This window comes from Vanessa cardui, chromosome 12 (genome assembly GCF_905220365.1).
Source record: "Vanessa cardui chromosome 12, ilVanCard2.1, whole genome shotgun sequence".
In the NCBI taxonomy this organism is placed as follows: Eukaryota; Metazoa; Arthropoda; class Insecta; order Lepidoptera; family Nymphalidae; genus Vanessa; species Vanessa cardui.
This window is the reverse complement of record NC_061134.1, coordinates 974,709-993,600: the sequence shown is the minus strand read 5'-3', so window position 1 is coordinate 993,600 and position 18,892 is coordinate 974,709. Positions and strand designations below refer to the sequence as shown.

Below are 18,892 nucleotides of genomic sequence, written 5' to 3'. Positions count from 1 at the left end.
ATTACATACTCTACTTATATAATTATATTAACTAATAAAATCTTGTATTTTTAAATGTTGAATAAGAGCAACTACAGAGTTTTTCGCCGGTTATTCCCGATAGAATCAGTATTCGAAACCGGTGGACGCTTCACTTAATATAATCTGTATATTTATTTAAATAATTCAAATGTGTACAAGCACTTTAATTCTACATGAATAAAGCATATTTTGATTGTCTGCGGTGACTGATTTCGCCCGCACCTTAAAATTCTTATTGAATTAAATTGATATATTTTGTAAAATTTATTGATAAAATTTCCAACGTATATCGGAAACTAGTGATAGTTCTCGTACCTCAACTTTCTGATCTGGACGAGAGCCAAACTTCACTGAATGTCAAGACAGATCACTGTTTCCGAAGTATTTCAAAGTGACATACATATGTGGGAAATTTTTACTTGGAAAAGTTTTTTGTTCACATGAATGGAAAGTCAGTGACAACAGACTTACGTCTTAGAATTATATAACACAGAAAGAACAAGATATTTTATGCTATGTTAGCTACCTGTACCGCTATATACATCTGTTATATAAAGTATTATATATATCTTATTATATATACGTAAATATTCTGTATTATCGAAAAACATATTCAAGTAGCATTCAACTATTGCATATACTATGTAGTTATAGACTTGGAAAATAAGTTGTTAAATGTTTTCTCCATTTTGCCTGTAGTTACACTAATTATATATCATTTAATATATAATTGAATTTTATATAATAGTGTCACTATTTATTCTATCATAAAATATACAAAAACACCCATAATTATATTTTAATAAAGCAACAACAACAGTCTGTATATTTCCCACTGCTGGGCTAAGATCTCCTCTACCTTTGAGGAGAAGGTTTGGAACATATTCTGGTTTCCCGTCGAAACGTATAAATCTTTCGCCTTTTTATATAAACAAGTTAATATATATTTTGACTTATTTTTTATATATAAAATAAATGTCGAATAGTTCTAAAAATACTCATTCATGAAATGTATTTATTATAGGCTATAACATCTCTTCTTCATTTTTCCTTATTTAATCAAGTGTTATATTCATGTAACAGCTAAGTGTTTTGGGTATAAGATTTAATTAAATTATATTAAATTGATTGTAGGTGTATGCTGAGACGATGGTGTCCAACTTGGTGCAAGAAGCCTTCTGATTCATCGGTGTCTGACAGCAGTGAGAAGCAGGATAACAATCATCAACAGGTTAGCGAGAATTTGTACTGATACTAATTTCCTTGAGTTCTTATACAAATACGTCTTGCAATATAATTCAATTTTACATAGGTTTTATGTATGATTTGTATGACACGATTACAATTTGATTCTTAGAAAGTAGGGATATGATTTCAGTTTAACAATTTTAAAATTATTGTTTAATTGAAAAATATTTATTTTATCTGCAATATTTACGTACCTGCAGAGCGGGTATTATATAAATTCAACGTACATTTATTTTTAGGAAAATTAATGCATTAATTAAATATAAAATGAGTGCGGAATATGTTATAATAAAATGGGTTATAATCTAAATTACTTCTTTAAAAGTTGTAGCAATTCGTTGTTTGAACTTTATTGCTATTTTAGTGTGACAGGCGTTTTTGAATAAAAATAATGTTCTCACTAATAATAATTGTTCACCAAGACATGTATATATTTATATTTTAGTTGAAAATAATTCATAATGTTCAGTGCAATTAATGTAGAGGCGATGATTACTAGTATTAAGGTCAGGTGCATTTTACCTTGTTTTCTAAGTGTTCTCTGCGGCACCATTTTTTGAGGCTTGCGACATTTTGTATTGTCTATTTGTATATTATAATTTGTGACTATCTTCGAAATTTATATAAGATTTTACGCAGATATAAAGTACTATTTGACTGAAAAGCTTTTTAAATGCTCAGTTCAAAGTCAGGCTGAGAAATTTGAACTTTGTTCATTCACCAATTAAGAAAAGTTAAATCAGTAAATTAGTTTATAATTCTGTTATCGATAAAAGTATAATAGTAAGTACTAATGTAAAAATAGGTAAGAATTAAAAAGAAACAGCTCGTCCCGTATATTCGAATTTGGGTTAAAATATTCTGAATATAAATGTTAAAAATACATGAAGACTTTCAGTTTGTAACAAATCATAACAGACGGGTTTGACCCCTCAGGCGTCGCCAGCAAGTTAAAAATATGTACGGAATAAGATGAGATAACGCTCGTTACAGAAATTCACTATTGAAATTTATTTTACGGTAATGGAATATTTTTATTTAATAGTTCATTAAAAAATCTTTAGTCGTGTATACGTTTCAAAACATAGATTTATAAATTTGATTACAGTTATACTATATTATGCTATAAGCATAGTCATTTATTAATATACATTTAGTTACAATACAACACTATTCCATTTTAATTTACAATAACTTCAAAACATAATTTTTGAATCTATATTATGAAAGAAATAATTAATTGTATCATTCCAATCGAATATCATAGTAGTATATTTAAAGAAAGTGACTCAAAATATTTAAAAAAAAAAACTAGTGACAATAGTGAAGTGTATAATTATGCATATGGTCCACACATAAGCGATATTAATGTCAAAAAAGATTTAAATTAATAAGACACGATGTAATTATAAAAAGTATAAAAATAATACTAAAAACAACAAAAAAGAATAGAAAATATATAAAAAAGGGAATTGGTAAGCAAAGATAGTACTCTATCGTATCCTAATTAGGTGTACCATTCAGCTTCCAAGTTGGGTTCCAAAAACCCAACGCTGATTTCAATTTTATCCATCAATATTGGGTATAATTTGGTATAATTAGGTATAATTTGGTGATAAATAAATAAAAACAAGAAAATTCGATACGTGCGTTTTGAGGGCCAAATGTTTGTGATATAAAAGTAGTACATTTGGAATAGGTGTGTTTGATGAAACTAATCATTAAGAATGTGCGAGTTCTTAATATCTTAATTTCATAAAGCACAGGAGAAATTAAAACACATATTCCAATTTTTAATTCAGGCTGGTAATTTGATACAATCATATTTTTAAAGATTAAAACAGTGTACGCCTTCTTATACATTTACTAAATTTTACATAATTAGCTAATCTTACCCGAACTTTTACATTTAATTTTGCTTCTTTCAATTTTTTTCTTAAATGTAACTTCTGTCGGTTCAAATCTTGAACATTTCTGCTTTTGAAAAAAAAATTATTTGTTTTAAATTTTACATGATTTTATTATTTTGTCGTTTATCCGTTTAAATTCGAATATTTGGAATATATTATAATAGTAATCTATACTATTCAACTTATTTATTTGCTAGTTAATGTATACTGTTTCTTTTTACAATTAATTTGTTCGACAAAAAAAAAATCACTTTAAATTAAAATACTACGTGTATATTATATTACACCTATAAAAAGAAATACAATTATCATCAAATTAATATAATCTATTATTTCAAATTAAATATTAGTCAGTTACAATGAAATTCCTTGTTATAACAATGGATACAAAAATTGACCTTTTTTACGTAATGTGCTGTGTGTGCATGTGTGTGTAACGATAATAATCAAACAAACAATCAACCACACACTCGTTTTTTTAATCGACTTCAAGTACATTACACCTTCATAATTTTACTATACGTGTATATAAGTAATTATTTATAAGAATTCTTTAATTTCGATGTTAAGAAGATTTTGTAAACGATTATTAAGTTGATAAATTATCAAAATTTCTCTACCTAATCTGCGCTCGTGTATGTTAATGTACACCATTAAAAAGAAAACTAAGAATGAAAAAAAAATCATTATTGCATACTGCGTCGACCGCATATTTGCAAGTTCTATAGAACATGTATGTCTGTTCTTTTCTCTCGTGCGAGTGTGAGGGGGATGGGTTGAGTGCGCTTGACCTATGCGCTTGCGCCGCACCGACCGATTTTGGCAGTTTGGTCGAGTGCAGGAGTGCTTGGATTCTTGATGTACAGTCGATGACGTGAAAACACGTATATTTAATGACGGTAATTTTAAAAAATAATCCCTAGAATGTTTTTTTTTAAATTAAATCACATATGGAGGTTGGTGTTTTTTATTGCATAAGACTTTGATTATAATTTTGTATTAATGGAAAAAAAATAATACATTCTAATTGAGTGACATTAAATTTGCTTGTAAAAAGTGCTAGCTTTGACGCGGATCGTAATAATGTGCGTAATAAATGAATAATATTATTTATAAACTTCATAAAACACTATACAATGGGTTCACTAAATTCTGCACTTATATAGATTATTGTTTTGTATCCTGATAAATTAAGAAAAATTTTCTGTACCATATTTCTTTTGACGACTGTACACCCAAAATCTATACATACTGACGTTCTATCCTCTAGTACTTACGAATAATGACTGCCTGCACACACTCACAGCCCAACCACACATACACACCCACACAGAGACGTCCGCCCATATTAGCACTTTAAAGTACACTCGACAAAACAGTGTGCAGCCTTTTTGTAAAACTACTGCAACTGACGGAATGTTTCGTTGAATTTTATTTCTTTAAGTAGTTCCATGAATGCTTTGATTCGACTTTCGTATTTACGTTAGAATTTACGAGTTTGTGTTTATAGTGCAGTCGTTTCGTTCACGTTTTATTTAACGTTTAATGATTACTATAACGATTAGCTGTGTTCGTAATTAATTTTGACTTATTGAAACATTCTTACTTAGTTTCATTAGAAAGAGAGCATGTATTAATACAATAACTGGGTTACTCTTCTATTCGAATTGAGTTAACATATGAGATAAGTACAAAACAACTATTTTACTTCTCATATTTTATACAGTTGTTCTTAAAATTGTCGCTTATTGTTAGGCTACGTAAATTATAAGGATAATATTAAAAGTGTATGGTAATAAATGAAAGACATTATTGTTCGTGTATTCGTAAAGGCCCCTTTTGTATATGCAGTTTTTTATAAATTATCTTACAAATATATTTCACAGTATTGTCATATAATATTATAATAATTAATTTATCGTGACCAGTGTGGTTCGCTGAGCTATTAGGTTTTATTTAGGTTCGCTCAAAGGAGACGAATTTAATGCGCAGTATATGTTGTTCAAGTATGTGTTATTTTATTTTATTTATTTACTGTAAAAGTTACACCATCGACTTATCACTAAACACTTAATAATATTTAATATGGGTGACATTCGAGGTGATACATCTTTATAGGTGTAAACAACATTTTAATAGAATTTTATCCTTCCAAGTCAAATGAAATCAAATTCCTTTATACATATGCATTACACTTATTAAATGTAAAATTAATTGCACAGCGGAAACATATAATTAAATCAACTAACCTAACCTAACCTTCTCTCTTGTAATCCAAAAATCAGACATAATCAGAGAAAGTTTATGCGTAGATAGATACCGTACATAATTGTTAATACTGCTAAATTCCAAACTTAGTGTTGCTGTTTTTCCAATTTGACCTTCATTGATGCATTCTGGGGAATGTTACTTATTTCAGCTTTATAATTGACCTAGATGGTAGTAGACCTCGAAAATAAACCATTATATTCTTTGTTTTGGGGAAACTACCAGTGAATGATTATAAGTTACAATTAAAAATTTTATGCTCGAATAAAGATGATTGAGATGATTAACGTGATTTTCATATTTAACAGCTATTTGTACGGGGATGGAAATTTGCGTGATTTCATATCAATAACAATTTGTTATTACGCCTATAAATTACTTTACGAATATCAATGACTTTAATTTTGTCATAAAAAATCGATATTGTTTTACGTTTAACGCGAAATGTTAATAAATTTAAAACAAACACTATCTAATTTACTTTAGACAGATCGAATAAAAATATAAACAAAAGTAACGTTCTGGTATCACCTATGTAAGAACATTAAGAGAGGTTATGTTACCAAAATGTCTTGAGTACAATTTAATTAGGTCGCACCTGTATCAGCTGTACGTTTCGTAAACCACAAATTATTGCCAAAATTTCCCTTCGCCCTTGTGTTGCGCGCGCGCAGCCGTGCGTTCATGTGTGCGTTAAGGTGTGTCCGTGTAAGCCGGTTCGGTGGAAAGTACATTTAGGGTACCTATAGTGCTGTAGTGGAAAGCTATTTATAGATAGGTAGCCCTTAGCCCACTCGTTTTTGCAGTTGTTACAGACAGCCAAATTGAATGATAACATTTTATTTGGCGATTTGCAAGATATATTTGCAGGCTTTGTTTGAATATTCCATACGAATAATATTTGTTTTTATTTGACGTTTTCTTTACGACTATTTCATCGATTTATAGAATGCGTATAAAATAAAGTATTAGAGAACAATGCGCGTGGGTTTTATGTATTTTTTTTAAGTTTAAGAATTATTTGTTTAATTAATTATTATAGAAGGCATATCCTTTATATTGAAATATGTAGTAATTGCTTAACAAATCATAATTCTAAAGTGGTATATATCAAAAACAGTCAAGCGAAATCGGTAATTTTTACAAGCTTGTTTTGCGCAGCTTCGTCCAAGTTGTCGATGCACATGGAGACATAGAATTCCATTAAATATACACGTTATGAATATTTTGCCCAAGGAGAAATCTATTGCGGAGAGATATATACATATCGCCATCGAGTTTACGAAAGCGATCTAATTTAGAAAAGAGCCTAAGAACACAATATTTCTTTATAATTTTTGATCATCATATTTTGTATTACCTTTACATTTCAAATCATACAACCATATAATAGTATGCCTCTATTTTTACATATGACCTTTTGATGACTAGCATGTTACTTAAGTTGTCAAATATACTTTCATTTTATAAGTTATAAGTTATAAGTGATTTTGGTTTAGACTTCAACTGCTTTAGTTACTTCAATCCGTCATCACAAATTCGATCTTGGTTCTTGTTATTATTGTCTATTTACCATTCTGTGTCTGTATCTGCCAACTTGGAGCAGCAGTTCCGAGTTCGTGGCGCGTTCTTGTGTAACATTACTTATCATATATGTATTTTATTTCGTCTTACGTGATGAGTGATGTACATGATAATATTTAAGACTGGATGTATATGTAGAATAAGACACTTTGTATATCACATTGAATTCCCAAATATTAATGTATTATATATGCGTAAGAGTTTAGCCGAAACGGGCATTAAAAATAAATAAAGCGTATGAAATTCGAAATATGAAACTTTACGAAAAATAACGTTACAAATAAAAACTTAAGATTTGTTGAAAAAAAGTTCTCAACTTTTCTATAACATTCTATACAATTAAATTTAACGAACAGACAAACAGCCGTTGTAGCTTAATTATACGTATAGACTTCCGAAGAGCATCGAGTTACCAGTGCGTGTACTTTAACGATAATTATTGTATTACTTTAAAATATTTGAGTATCATACGATACTTATTTTGACGGCAACTCTGGTCTCAAACGAAATGTATACTTTGACAAAGATTGGTACAGCTTACTCAACTAACTTCTGTTATATTTGTATGCGCAAGAGTAAATTTAAGCTACATGAATAAACGCCGAAAGGCCCAGTGGTTAGAACACGTGCATCTTAACCGATGATTACGGGTTCAAACCCAAGCACCACTGAATGTTCATGTGCTTAATACGTGTTGATCATTCATCTAGTGCTCAGCGGTGAAGGAAAACATCATGAGGAAACCTGCATGTGTCTAATTACAACGAAATTCTACCACATGTGTCCACCAACCCGCATTGGATCAACGTGGTTGTATATGCTCCAAACCATCTCCTCACAGGAAGGCGAGGTCTTAGTCCAGCAGTGGGATTTACAGGTTGTTGGTGTATATGATGGAATGCCTTTACAGTTCAGTAGTTGATATGTGCGGCTGTTGCTCTCGTTATACTTAATTTTTGAAGTCATACTAATGGCGCTTTAAGAAAAGTAATGAAAGTGAATTTTTATGATGTGCGTACAGGGTGATATGAAACTACACGAATGAGTGTCTGAACCGCCAATTAAGTGTCAAAATGCTCGAAATAGACGACTTCACACCTTATGTTTTTTACAATGTTTATTTTATCATAAATTTAAATTGTGAATGTTTAAATTTGTGAAAGAGTGCATGCGAGTAGTCGTGTAAAAAGTGGAAATAACATTTATTATAATATTATATTTTGTTTACAAGTAGATCGACTATTAGTTTATTTTAATTAATTATTTAGCAAATAAAATCTATTTTAATTACTCGGATAAACTTGTCTAGTTGTGTGCGCCCACACTGGTTGAACCTTACTGTACATTATGTTATACAAATTCAAAAGCAATAAATCTATGTGTGATCTAAAATACATAAGAAATGCAGTATAAAGGCAATTTTATATATTAGCGATTTTTGCTTGGAGAATCTTCCAGCTACCTGGTGTTGGAATGGCATTGTTATACTCCAAAGTATATACTTGTAAACGCAGTAAAGTAAAGAAACAGCCTGTAAATTGCTGGGCTAAGGCCTCCTCTCCCATTAAGGAGAGAGTTTTGAACATATTCCACCACGCTGTTCCAATGTTGGTTGGTGGAATGCAAACGTGGTAGAATTTCGATGAAATTAGACACTTGGAGGTTCCTCACGATGTTATCCTTCACCGTTGAGCAGGAGATGAATTATAAACACAATTAAGCACATATATATAGTGGTGCTTGCCTGGGCTTGACCCCGAAGTCATCGGTTAAGATGCAAGAGTTCTTACCACTAGGCCATCTGAGCTCCATATACTTGTGTTTTTTGTAATTTACAGCAGACATGTGTATATGAAATCGAAGGTTAGATGCTATCGAAGAAGTATCGTTTCGAAATTTGGACGTGACTGTACCAAGTACAGTCGAGCGTTTGACGTGAATGAGTTCCAAATTCGAGATCGCCTCGCTGAAGTCGCAACAAGTGGCTTAGTATTGAATAGAACTACTTACTACAAACCACTTCGTCCAAATGAGGCTTATAGTCAAATCAAAGCTGTAGAAATCATACGTGAAATGGAAAAATATTTTTTAGGTCTCGTTTAAGAGTATAAAAGGATGAACTACTATAGACATTAGACCTTTCAGATACCATTCCTTTTTTAAGGACCTTTCAAGGTCAACTTGGACCACGTTACTCAAAGAAATGTTTCCAAAGAATCTTTTTATATATTATGATATTAAGAAAGGCAGGGTACACTTGAGTTTCAATTTTGGATATACTATGTCCTGCACAGGCGACTCCATGGTTACCGTTGCTTGAATCAGTAAAGAAGAAAATTTTAATCATTATGAAGATTTTGAAAATCGAGTTATCAATTCGCTATTCTTTAATTTTCTATATTGTTTCAGTCAACTCATATAACCTCCCGTCTGACTGACTGACTTTTATTTCATCTACATTCCGAAAACAAGCCATCTAGGAAGCTAAGTCCTCACGTCCCTTGCGTCTGTAGTTACACTAGCTCATCCTTCAAACCGGAACACATCAATACTAAGTAATGCCGTTTGGCAGTTGAATATCTAATAAGTGAGAGGTACCATTGACACGGACCTACACGAAACCCTGCCACCAGGTGTTAGCATTAATTTTATTATAAACTATAACTATAGATGAGAAATAAATTTCGTACGGGAAAGATTACAAAATTCGTTAGATTACAATCGATTTCGTCAGATTGTAAACTGTAGAAATATTGTGAGCCGTGAAATATGATTTTATTCAAAATCAAAATCAAAGTATACTTTATTCAAGTGGGCTTTTACAAGCACTTTTGAATCGTCATTTCACAATTAAGTGAAGCTACCACCGTTTGCCGTTTAACATAGCATTTTTCGGTATGTTGTAATCATGGGAACATTTCCTTTTCAATCGTCGGTAGATTTTTGATAATCAACTAGGAAGACTATTCTTTTTTTGAATAACAATTGTTTTTATTTTAATAAATGTTTGAATTGCAAATCGAAAGTAGTACAGTCGGGGTAAGAAAAGGTTCGTCACCTTAAGATCTATTATCGTGTGCTCAGTGTTAGCGATTAATCTGCATTACTGATCGAGAATGACATATTGCGTCGCAAAAATTTGACGTTTAGATCCAAAAGGTACTAAGAGCTTAAGACTTGATAAAGGAATTAATTCGGATTATTATATATTATATATTATATATTATATATATATTTGGATAATAATTAAATACGGAACCCGATCAAATATACGATAAAACGACATGATAGTTTTAATTCGGAGCAGCGGCTCAACAGGTGTTATTTTTATTCGTCTGCCATTGGTTTGGCACTAAATGTAACTTCCTTTCGTGAATTTTTATGTTAAGTTTTGAACTTGTTTTAGGAATATATTAAATTGACTTCCATAATACATTTATTTGCTTTGACGCTTCTATTTTTGTCTCTTCGGTCGTTGTCGGCCTGAATTTTTAAACAGCTTGCTAATTAATAACTGACAGTTTGGTTCTGTTAAACAAAGCTTTTGTTAAGCTATCATCAAAGTTATCGGTGTGGTAGAAATAGTCGATTATAATGTAATAATTAGTATAAAAATATTTTTTTATAACTACTGAGTTTCTTGCCGTTTTTTCTCGGTAGAATCTAGTTTCCGAACCGGTGGTAGCTTGACTTAATATAGTTATTAAATGACGATTCAAATGTGTTTTGTAAAAGCCTACTTGAATAAGGCTGTCTTTAGTAAAGTAAGTTCTAATTTGAACGTGTTTCGGTAAGCGGATTAATTTATATATTTATTTATTGATGTGTTTCTTGATTTTAAGTACAAAACTAACAGCTCATAGAAATGGTGACCATAAAAAATATCAATTATTCTTAGTACCTATCGTGACTGCGCCTAACCTAACCTAACCTTGGGAACTAATTACCAGGTTTATATCCCGTATGTCTACAAACAGGGATACTAAACATTGCTGTTTGACAGTAGAATACCTGATGAGTGGCTGGTAGATAGGTTAGCACACAGCCCTACCACAAAGTGAATTAATTGATCAGTGTGTTAAATAAAGACAACAAATAAATGAAATGTTGTGAATGTGAAATTATGTTTTTACATATTTGACTCGAAGAAACAGCTACATATTCTGTTTTCAACCGACTTCAAAAAAAGGAGGAGGTTCTCAATTCGACCCGTATGTTTTTTTTCTATGTTTGTTACGCGATAACTCCGTCAATTATGAACCGATTTGATCAAATCTTTTTTCAGCATATAGGTAATACCTCAAGGATGGTCCCATTTAAATTTAATAACAAAAAACAACCCCCAAGGGTGAAAAATTGGGGATGAACTTTTTTATCGCAATATCTCCGCCGATTATAAACCAATTTAAACGATTATTTTTGTGTTCACGCATTTGAAGTCGGTTTTATTATTTTTTTAAAGTTAATTATTCAAAAACATAAAGTATTTCCTACTTCAATTACTTTTAAATAAAAACATTCGTATTATAATGAAAAGTATGTATTTATGAAACTTACTTGTTGAAACGGTCAAGTTGATATTTAATGCTTTAAATTGTATTGAGGTTTCATGTACACGGCATCACGCTCAACTCACATTATGAGTTAGCCTGTAAGAGTGATCTACATGGTAATATTTTTTAAGACTGCATGTATCTCGTAGAATGAGACTCTTTGTATATCACGTTGGCTGTCCAAATAAATAAATAAAATAAGAAAAACTCAACTTCGACCGACCCGCAACTCGATTGTAGTGTCAACAGAACAGCAACGATGACGTTTCGATTTTGTTAATGAAATTTCCACTTAAATCGAAAAATCAATTTACTCAGCATGCGATTCTGTAAGAGTTGATTTTGTGTCTCATGGAATTATTGACAACTGAATAACGGTGAATTGAATAATTATATACTATTTTAATACGTGTACCTATGAATTTTATAATCATAATTATAGTTAATGTAACACATTACATTCTGACATTTCACACGCGTGTTCTGGGGTGAGACTCGAGTTGAGTCGACTTGTTGCAGAATAGCCCAACATATAGTCCATATTATGTTAAAGTGAAATTTCAAATACATTTTCACATACTTGAATAATTATTCTTCGATTTTCAAAAATTAGAACTTATCATTAGTTCGGAAAGAATAGTCCCCAGACCTGTCAAGAACGGACGAAAGAAAAAGGCATACTATTTTTATTCAAAAAGTATATTATTGTGCTTCAACCCACGGAGTAATGTTAGTTCAATTTACTATTATGCTAAGTGCTGGCTTGATAATAACTGCACTGCGTCAATTTTGCAACAATAAATACGAAGCGAGTTCTTTTTAAAATGTAAATAACTTTGATATATATATTTTTTTAAACTCTGATAATATTTCGCTTTGAATATTATTTATATTTTGAATTGAATTAATTGATGATGAATTCTGAAATTAATAAAATTAGTTTATTAATACGTGTAAGATTACTTTCAGCCATGATAATTATTAATAATTAATTGTGTTAGTAGCCGTGTTATAGTCCAGAGATTAAGTTAAGAAAAGTTGTATATTTTTGTTATCGATCAAAAATCCACATACAAACACGTGGTTTAAAGAACGGGTAAGCGAAACGAAAGCGTCTGTAAAACGACAGTCACACTTTCGGTTAAACAATGATGATTCGTTTAACTTGACGCAGCGTTTACTTCACATGATTGCGCAAGTGTGCCCGATACTTAAGTCAGTTCGCTTTGAAATCTATGTTCAACTCTCACAGCTTCTGAGAAGGAGTACGCTTTCTCTCGTTAACGTCGACCGAACACTCTAACAAGAATATATTGGTTTGGAAACGAAACGTCGATGAAAGGTCAATAATATATGGACGTACATATTTATATATCACTCATATATGTAAGGGTTCGCTAAATTCTGTGATATTAACGTCTGTGTCTCAAATGTGTTTGCTTTGCCTTTTATTAACAAAAGTTAATATGTATTTAATATAACATAGTAGACGTAGAACATACATCGAATGGCTTATTTATCAGGAGTCATTAGTGACAGATTAAACAATTAATAATAATGGTAACTAATACACAAATCATGTCAAATCTATTTAAATTATTTTATTCAATATTGAAGCCACAAGAAAGTATCCCAACCTGAAAAGTTTCGATGAAAGAAAGTCAGTGGGTGTTCTTTTCTGTAGATGCTCTTGTAGTCAATTTTTGAATATGTAAATATTTGACTCGAAGAAACAGCTACAGATTGTGTCTTTCAAAAAGTATTTCCTACGCCAACTACTTTTCAATAAAAACATTTGTATTATAAGGAAAAGTATGTATTTATGAAAAAAGTCACATGTTTATAGTTCAAATAAGAAACGCCATTATGTTTTTATTTCGACATAATTTATAAAAACTCTTGTTAATTTAAATCTAAATATATTACGATGTTTAAAATAATACATGAAATAAAAGTAAAATAGCGGCCTCGTCTCATCCCACTGCTGGGGTGAAGACTGAATTTTATCTTGAGGACAAGATATACTTAGTCGCTACTTATTTGTAAGTGGCCACAACAGGTAGTAAATATTCCTTATATCACAAATGCACCAAATAAAATAAAATTTAAAATTTTATATCTTATATCTTTAAAATTTTATATCTAGTGCTTGTTATATTGACTAAAAGTAAAAGGTAAAGTAACAGCCTGTAAATTTCCCACTGGCTAATGGCCTCCTCTCCCATTAAGGAGAGGGCTTAGAACATATTCCACCACGCTGTTCCAATGCGGGTTGGTGGAATGCATATGTGGTAGAATTTCAATGAAATTAGACACATGCAGGATTTCTCACGATGATTTCCTTTTCACAAATTAAGCACATATATATAGCGGTGCTTCGGGTTTTGAACCCGAAATCATCGGTTAAGATGCACGCGTTCTAACCACTGGGCCATCTCGGCTATATTGACTAATTCACCAAAACGGAACACAAGACTTTACTGTTATATACATTCACATATGAAGAGGTGTTGAGATGGCATCTACTCAGCACAAAACCCTACACCAAGTCTTGTCCTACATCCGAATACCGTAAGTACATAAGTACCAATGAGTTCAAATTCATCTCATGCTCAGCATCAGTGCGTTCAAATTAGATCTCAATCTTTTAAAAGAGATGACGCTTCTGTTTAGCGGTAGTAAGTTCACAGGCTGTTATTTTGTTTAATCTTATTTTTACTTTATAATGAATTCCAACGAGGAACACAAATCTTAGAAAACCCTAGGTTAAATAACTAAGTTACAGCTTACGTTAAAAATAATAATGATTACCGTAGTATAGATACGTAAAATGTTTTGTTTATTGAGCAATTAATATATAAATAATAAGTGTTGTTACCTTTTTATTTGCGTAATATTTATATGAATGAATAATACAAAACATTGAGTAGAAATTTATGCAATACTAAACTAGTAAAACATAGACATTGTCGTTCGTCTGTATTTCCTTACTTCTATAATTACATATAATTGTCATCGTCAGCATCCCTCCCAGGGATTTTCACGAATGCTGGTTTACGCCATCCTTCGCAATATAATACACCAGAAGGTTTGTCAGGATACATATCACCCACCATCATCATTCACCCCGGGGCCGTCAGCTCTACGTGCAAATTCCACTGCGGCTTATATTAGTTTCGGAATATATAAATAAATACTCTTAAATAGTTGTAACAACATCCAATTTTTAATAATTAGATATATTTCGCTAAAAAATTATCCGACAGTCATATAACCTAAATATTTCAAGTAACCACATTCACACCTACAATTCGCATTCAACGTACAGTCAGACATTTCAATATAATACATGGCTTTCCAAACCAGATCTACCGTTAGTTCGTAACAAAGACGCTGTGCTTACAATCGTACGAAGCATTAATGAAAATTCACAAGCTCCTATTATCAATGACATAGAGTCGAAATTCCTGTGTGATATTAATTTTTGTATGTAATTATAATATTGTATATTATCCGGGTTGGTATTGAAAGAGCGCTGAGACAAAGCTCAAATGATTTTAGCCGGAACTACAACGAAATTTGTTTTCAAGGAAATATAAGGCGTTCGTGTGGCGTGTTACACTTAGCGTATTTTGTAATATAGAATATTTGTAACGCTGGGAAAACGAAAATTGAAAACGTATTTAATAAAAAAATATCTTTATCATTATTTCATAATACACATAAATATATATGTATGTATAAACATATATATCAAAGACTCTATAATGTATAATAATTTTAACTGACCATATTTGATCAGTTGTAGTTCAATAGTGTATCTAAAAAGTAACTTGTTAATCAAACGATTTATTTGAGATACAAACACATACATACATACATTAAGATTTAATAAAATTTTCTAGAAAAAATCAGTGCACATAATATCGCTCACTAATTCAAATATTCAATCGTAATTATTCCAGACGCATAAGATACAAGTGCACTCTGGTGGAAGTGGTCACCATCACCCATTGACGCCGTAAGAAATTTTAACTCCTTACATATCCAAAGCACTATCAAATTTGTAAACTAAGTTGTTATGTCCCTTGAGTTCGTAGTAACACTAGCTCTCCTTTCAAACTGAAACACAACAATACAAAGTACCATCCTTATGGTTTTCCATTAAGCCTTACTAAGAAATGTATATTGTATCGTAATAACAACGGCTTTATCTACCTTTAACTATTTGTTTGACTGTCAATGCGGTTAATATATAACCATAAATTACCAGGTCAAAGAAATTCATGGTCCTTTATATACTTTAATGCTAATTCATTCTGACTTTCAAAGTGATTTGGCTAAATATCTCCGTCAGATTGTTCGTCATTAACTCACGCAATGCCATTATCGCGAAGTTTGAATTATTTCATACAATCATACTACCATTTTTGTGGGTGTGTACGTGGCCTTAATTGAACAGATAAAATATATAAGTATTTAAAGATTACAGTTCTTGGAAAATACTAGCCGTTTATACAGAGGTGTATGTTTTATTTAACATATTAGTATACTGGTGTTTTAAATATCGAATAATATTTATAAAGAGGTTTCTAAACCTACGTATATGATAAAAGTACTGGCGCGTAACACGACACATTGGCGAAATATAAAATATTTTTGAAATGTGTTTATATTTCGAACATGGCACTCGGGAAATAAAACGATATAGAAAATAAAACGGGTAGAGAATCGAATAAATCGGGGCGTGGTATAAAATATATTTAACAATTTATATATTTTGGTGTATTTGGACTGAAAACGCAGGTGCAATGCAGCTTAGATTTATTATTAGCATATTTAAGTTAAGGCTTATTTAAAAAACTAACACGACGCGTACGTGACAAAATCACAGTTCTTTAAAATACAGTTAGTGTTTTGTGATTGCAAATAACTCATACATTGAAATATGTGGCGTAAAATTTATCAGCAAAGACATTTCATACAATCTCGCCTACGAGTTCTACGACTAGACACGGTCGTAGCTATTCTGCGTAGACTACGTAGCCAATATCTAGTCGTAGACGTAGCACTTATTGCGTAGTGCTACAGTTGATTTTAGTTGATAGAATCGTTCCATAATATTATTTAAAATATAAAATCGTATCAAATACATATATTAAATTGATATTTTAATATTTCTAGGGCTGAGTAATATTTACGATTTTATTTATTTACGGTGCCTGAAAGGTTGAGGTCAGATACCAATCGCTCTGTACAACTTAACCTCAGATCTGGATTCGTTGATACGCAGATGCGGAGAACCGATAAAATATTAAAAAGTATAAATTACTTATTGATATAAAAAAATAGGTCAAATTTTAAATTCGTAACGATAAACATATATTAAAATGACAATCTTAGTCTTTAAGTTTGATCAGTATAACGCCTTATTTTAGTATGTGCTTTTGGTATGATATTTATAATAAACAAAAAAAAAAAAAACAATTTTAGAGATTCAAATAAAGAAAATATTTGGAGCCGGCGCAGTCTCTGAACTTAATATTTATGGAAACGGCTTATCGGCTTGGTGATTCTTACCATGAGATGCCTGATCTTAAGTTTACCAGTGGAGTAGGAATTTAACATTTGGTTGACTGTTGCATTTACAAGCAAATCATTTGATCCTCGTATATCAGAGTGCTAAAGTCGCAAGTGATTATATCTTAAGATCGGTTGATACTATTTATATTTAAATGAGACACATAGCTTTTTCTGGAGATAATAGTACACCACAAAGCCGTTTCGGATTCAAATGTGCAAATACATATATTTTTGTCGGTTTTGGGTCGTGAACCGGGTCTAAATTTATAATTTCTCAACAAAGTTAGTCGTAAAAACTTTTGCTTTTACGAGCGATCGTATCTACAGTGTGTCGTAAACTCGGACCTAAATTCCGAGATTCTAATTTTATAACAAAGTTAAGCCCATCGCCGAGCCTTTTCGGATTTTCTTGATTTTTACTACTTCTCAACTAATGTCTACGACATTATCGTTTGATATATATATTTCCCGCGAAGTTATGTTCTGTTGGGTAAAGCCTTATCTTTGAAGTTTCAGTAGCGATCGATTTTTTATTCGAAACGGGAACATAAAATAAGATTCGTCCAACATCGCTAGGGTTCAAACTTGTTTCATATAATATCCATCAATCAATAAATCAATCAAAATAAACTTTATTCAAGTAGGCTTTTACAAGGACTTTTGAATCGTCATTTCACAATTAAGTGAAGCTACCACCGGTTCGAAAATTAGATTCTAACTAGAGAAGAACCGGCAAGAAACTCAGTAGTTACTCTTTTGTAACATTTAAAAAATACAAAGTTAAATACAATTATTCAAATTAATATATCCGGCATGGAAGTCAACAGGTATTAGGTATAGAAAATTTAATTAAATTTGGCTTAGCGTTTCGGCGTGAAACAGAAAGAAAATCAACAGACAAAGTTATTTTATACAGAACATATATTTGATAGCAAGATATACATGAACAGTGATATAAATGTGTCAGCCAACAAAAGTCACATAGGTGGTCAAAACCTTTCTTTTAATAAGGATAATATTTGTATATAAGTTTAATCTACAACGCTGTATTGTATTGTGTTTATATCATTCCAGTAATTCTAGGAACCAAGTTGAATCTCGAGTCTAATACCCATGGAATGTACTAACTGCATAATAATAATAATTTACTTTTACAAAATGTTAGTAATCACAGATGTTAGTAACTAGTAGAATTGCTATTGACGCCCATTATAAGATAAGGTAAAGATATAACTGGATCTATTAATATTTTGTCATAATACCTTAACGTTGTCTTTATAAATAAATGAGGATTACATTATCTTAAGAAATGTATGATGAGAACTTTATTTGCGAAAAATTTGGTTTAAAAATGCCCTTGAATTTGAGGTATTTATTTGGAAGCCGAAGGTAGAACGTAGGTTTCGACGAACAATAAACTCATAGATTTTATGTATATTGGTATTAAATTTCACAAACATTCAATAATTAAATTATATATTAGATAAAATGATTTAAACGCCGTTTTGTTATGATTATTTTATTTGTTTTTCTGCTGACGCTACTTTCTACCATTTCAAGCTTGCAGTCCACGCTGTAATTCCTAACTTTGGAATTATCGTCATAACATAGAGCCATATTACTTATTACATAATGTACTTACTTAGTTAATACACGGTTATCATACTTTATATAAGGCACGTGTTGTGTCTATATATAAATATAGTTGTGTTTTTTTATCGATTG

At 31.1% G+C, this 18,892-nt stretch overlaps 1 protein-coding gene across 3 annotated transcripts in view; it reads left to right on the top strand.

Moving 5' to 3' along the window:
• LOC124534438 overlaps nucleotides 1-18,892 on the top strand; it is an 80,033-nt gene that overhangs the window by 51,179 nt on the left and 9,962 nt on the right. For all 3 annotated transcript variants that reach the window (XM_047110315.1, XM_047110316.1, XM_047110314.1), the window contains exon 4: nucleotides 1,156-1,252. In XM_047110315.1, the coding sequence (XP_046966271.1) occupies nucleotides 1,156-1,252 (97 nt within the window). The remainder of the gene's footprint in view (nucleotides 1-1,155; nucleotides 1,253-18,892) is intronic.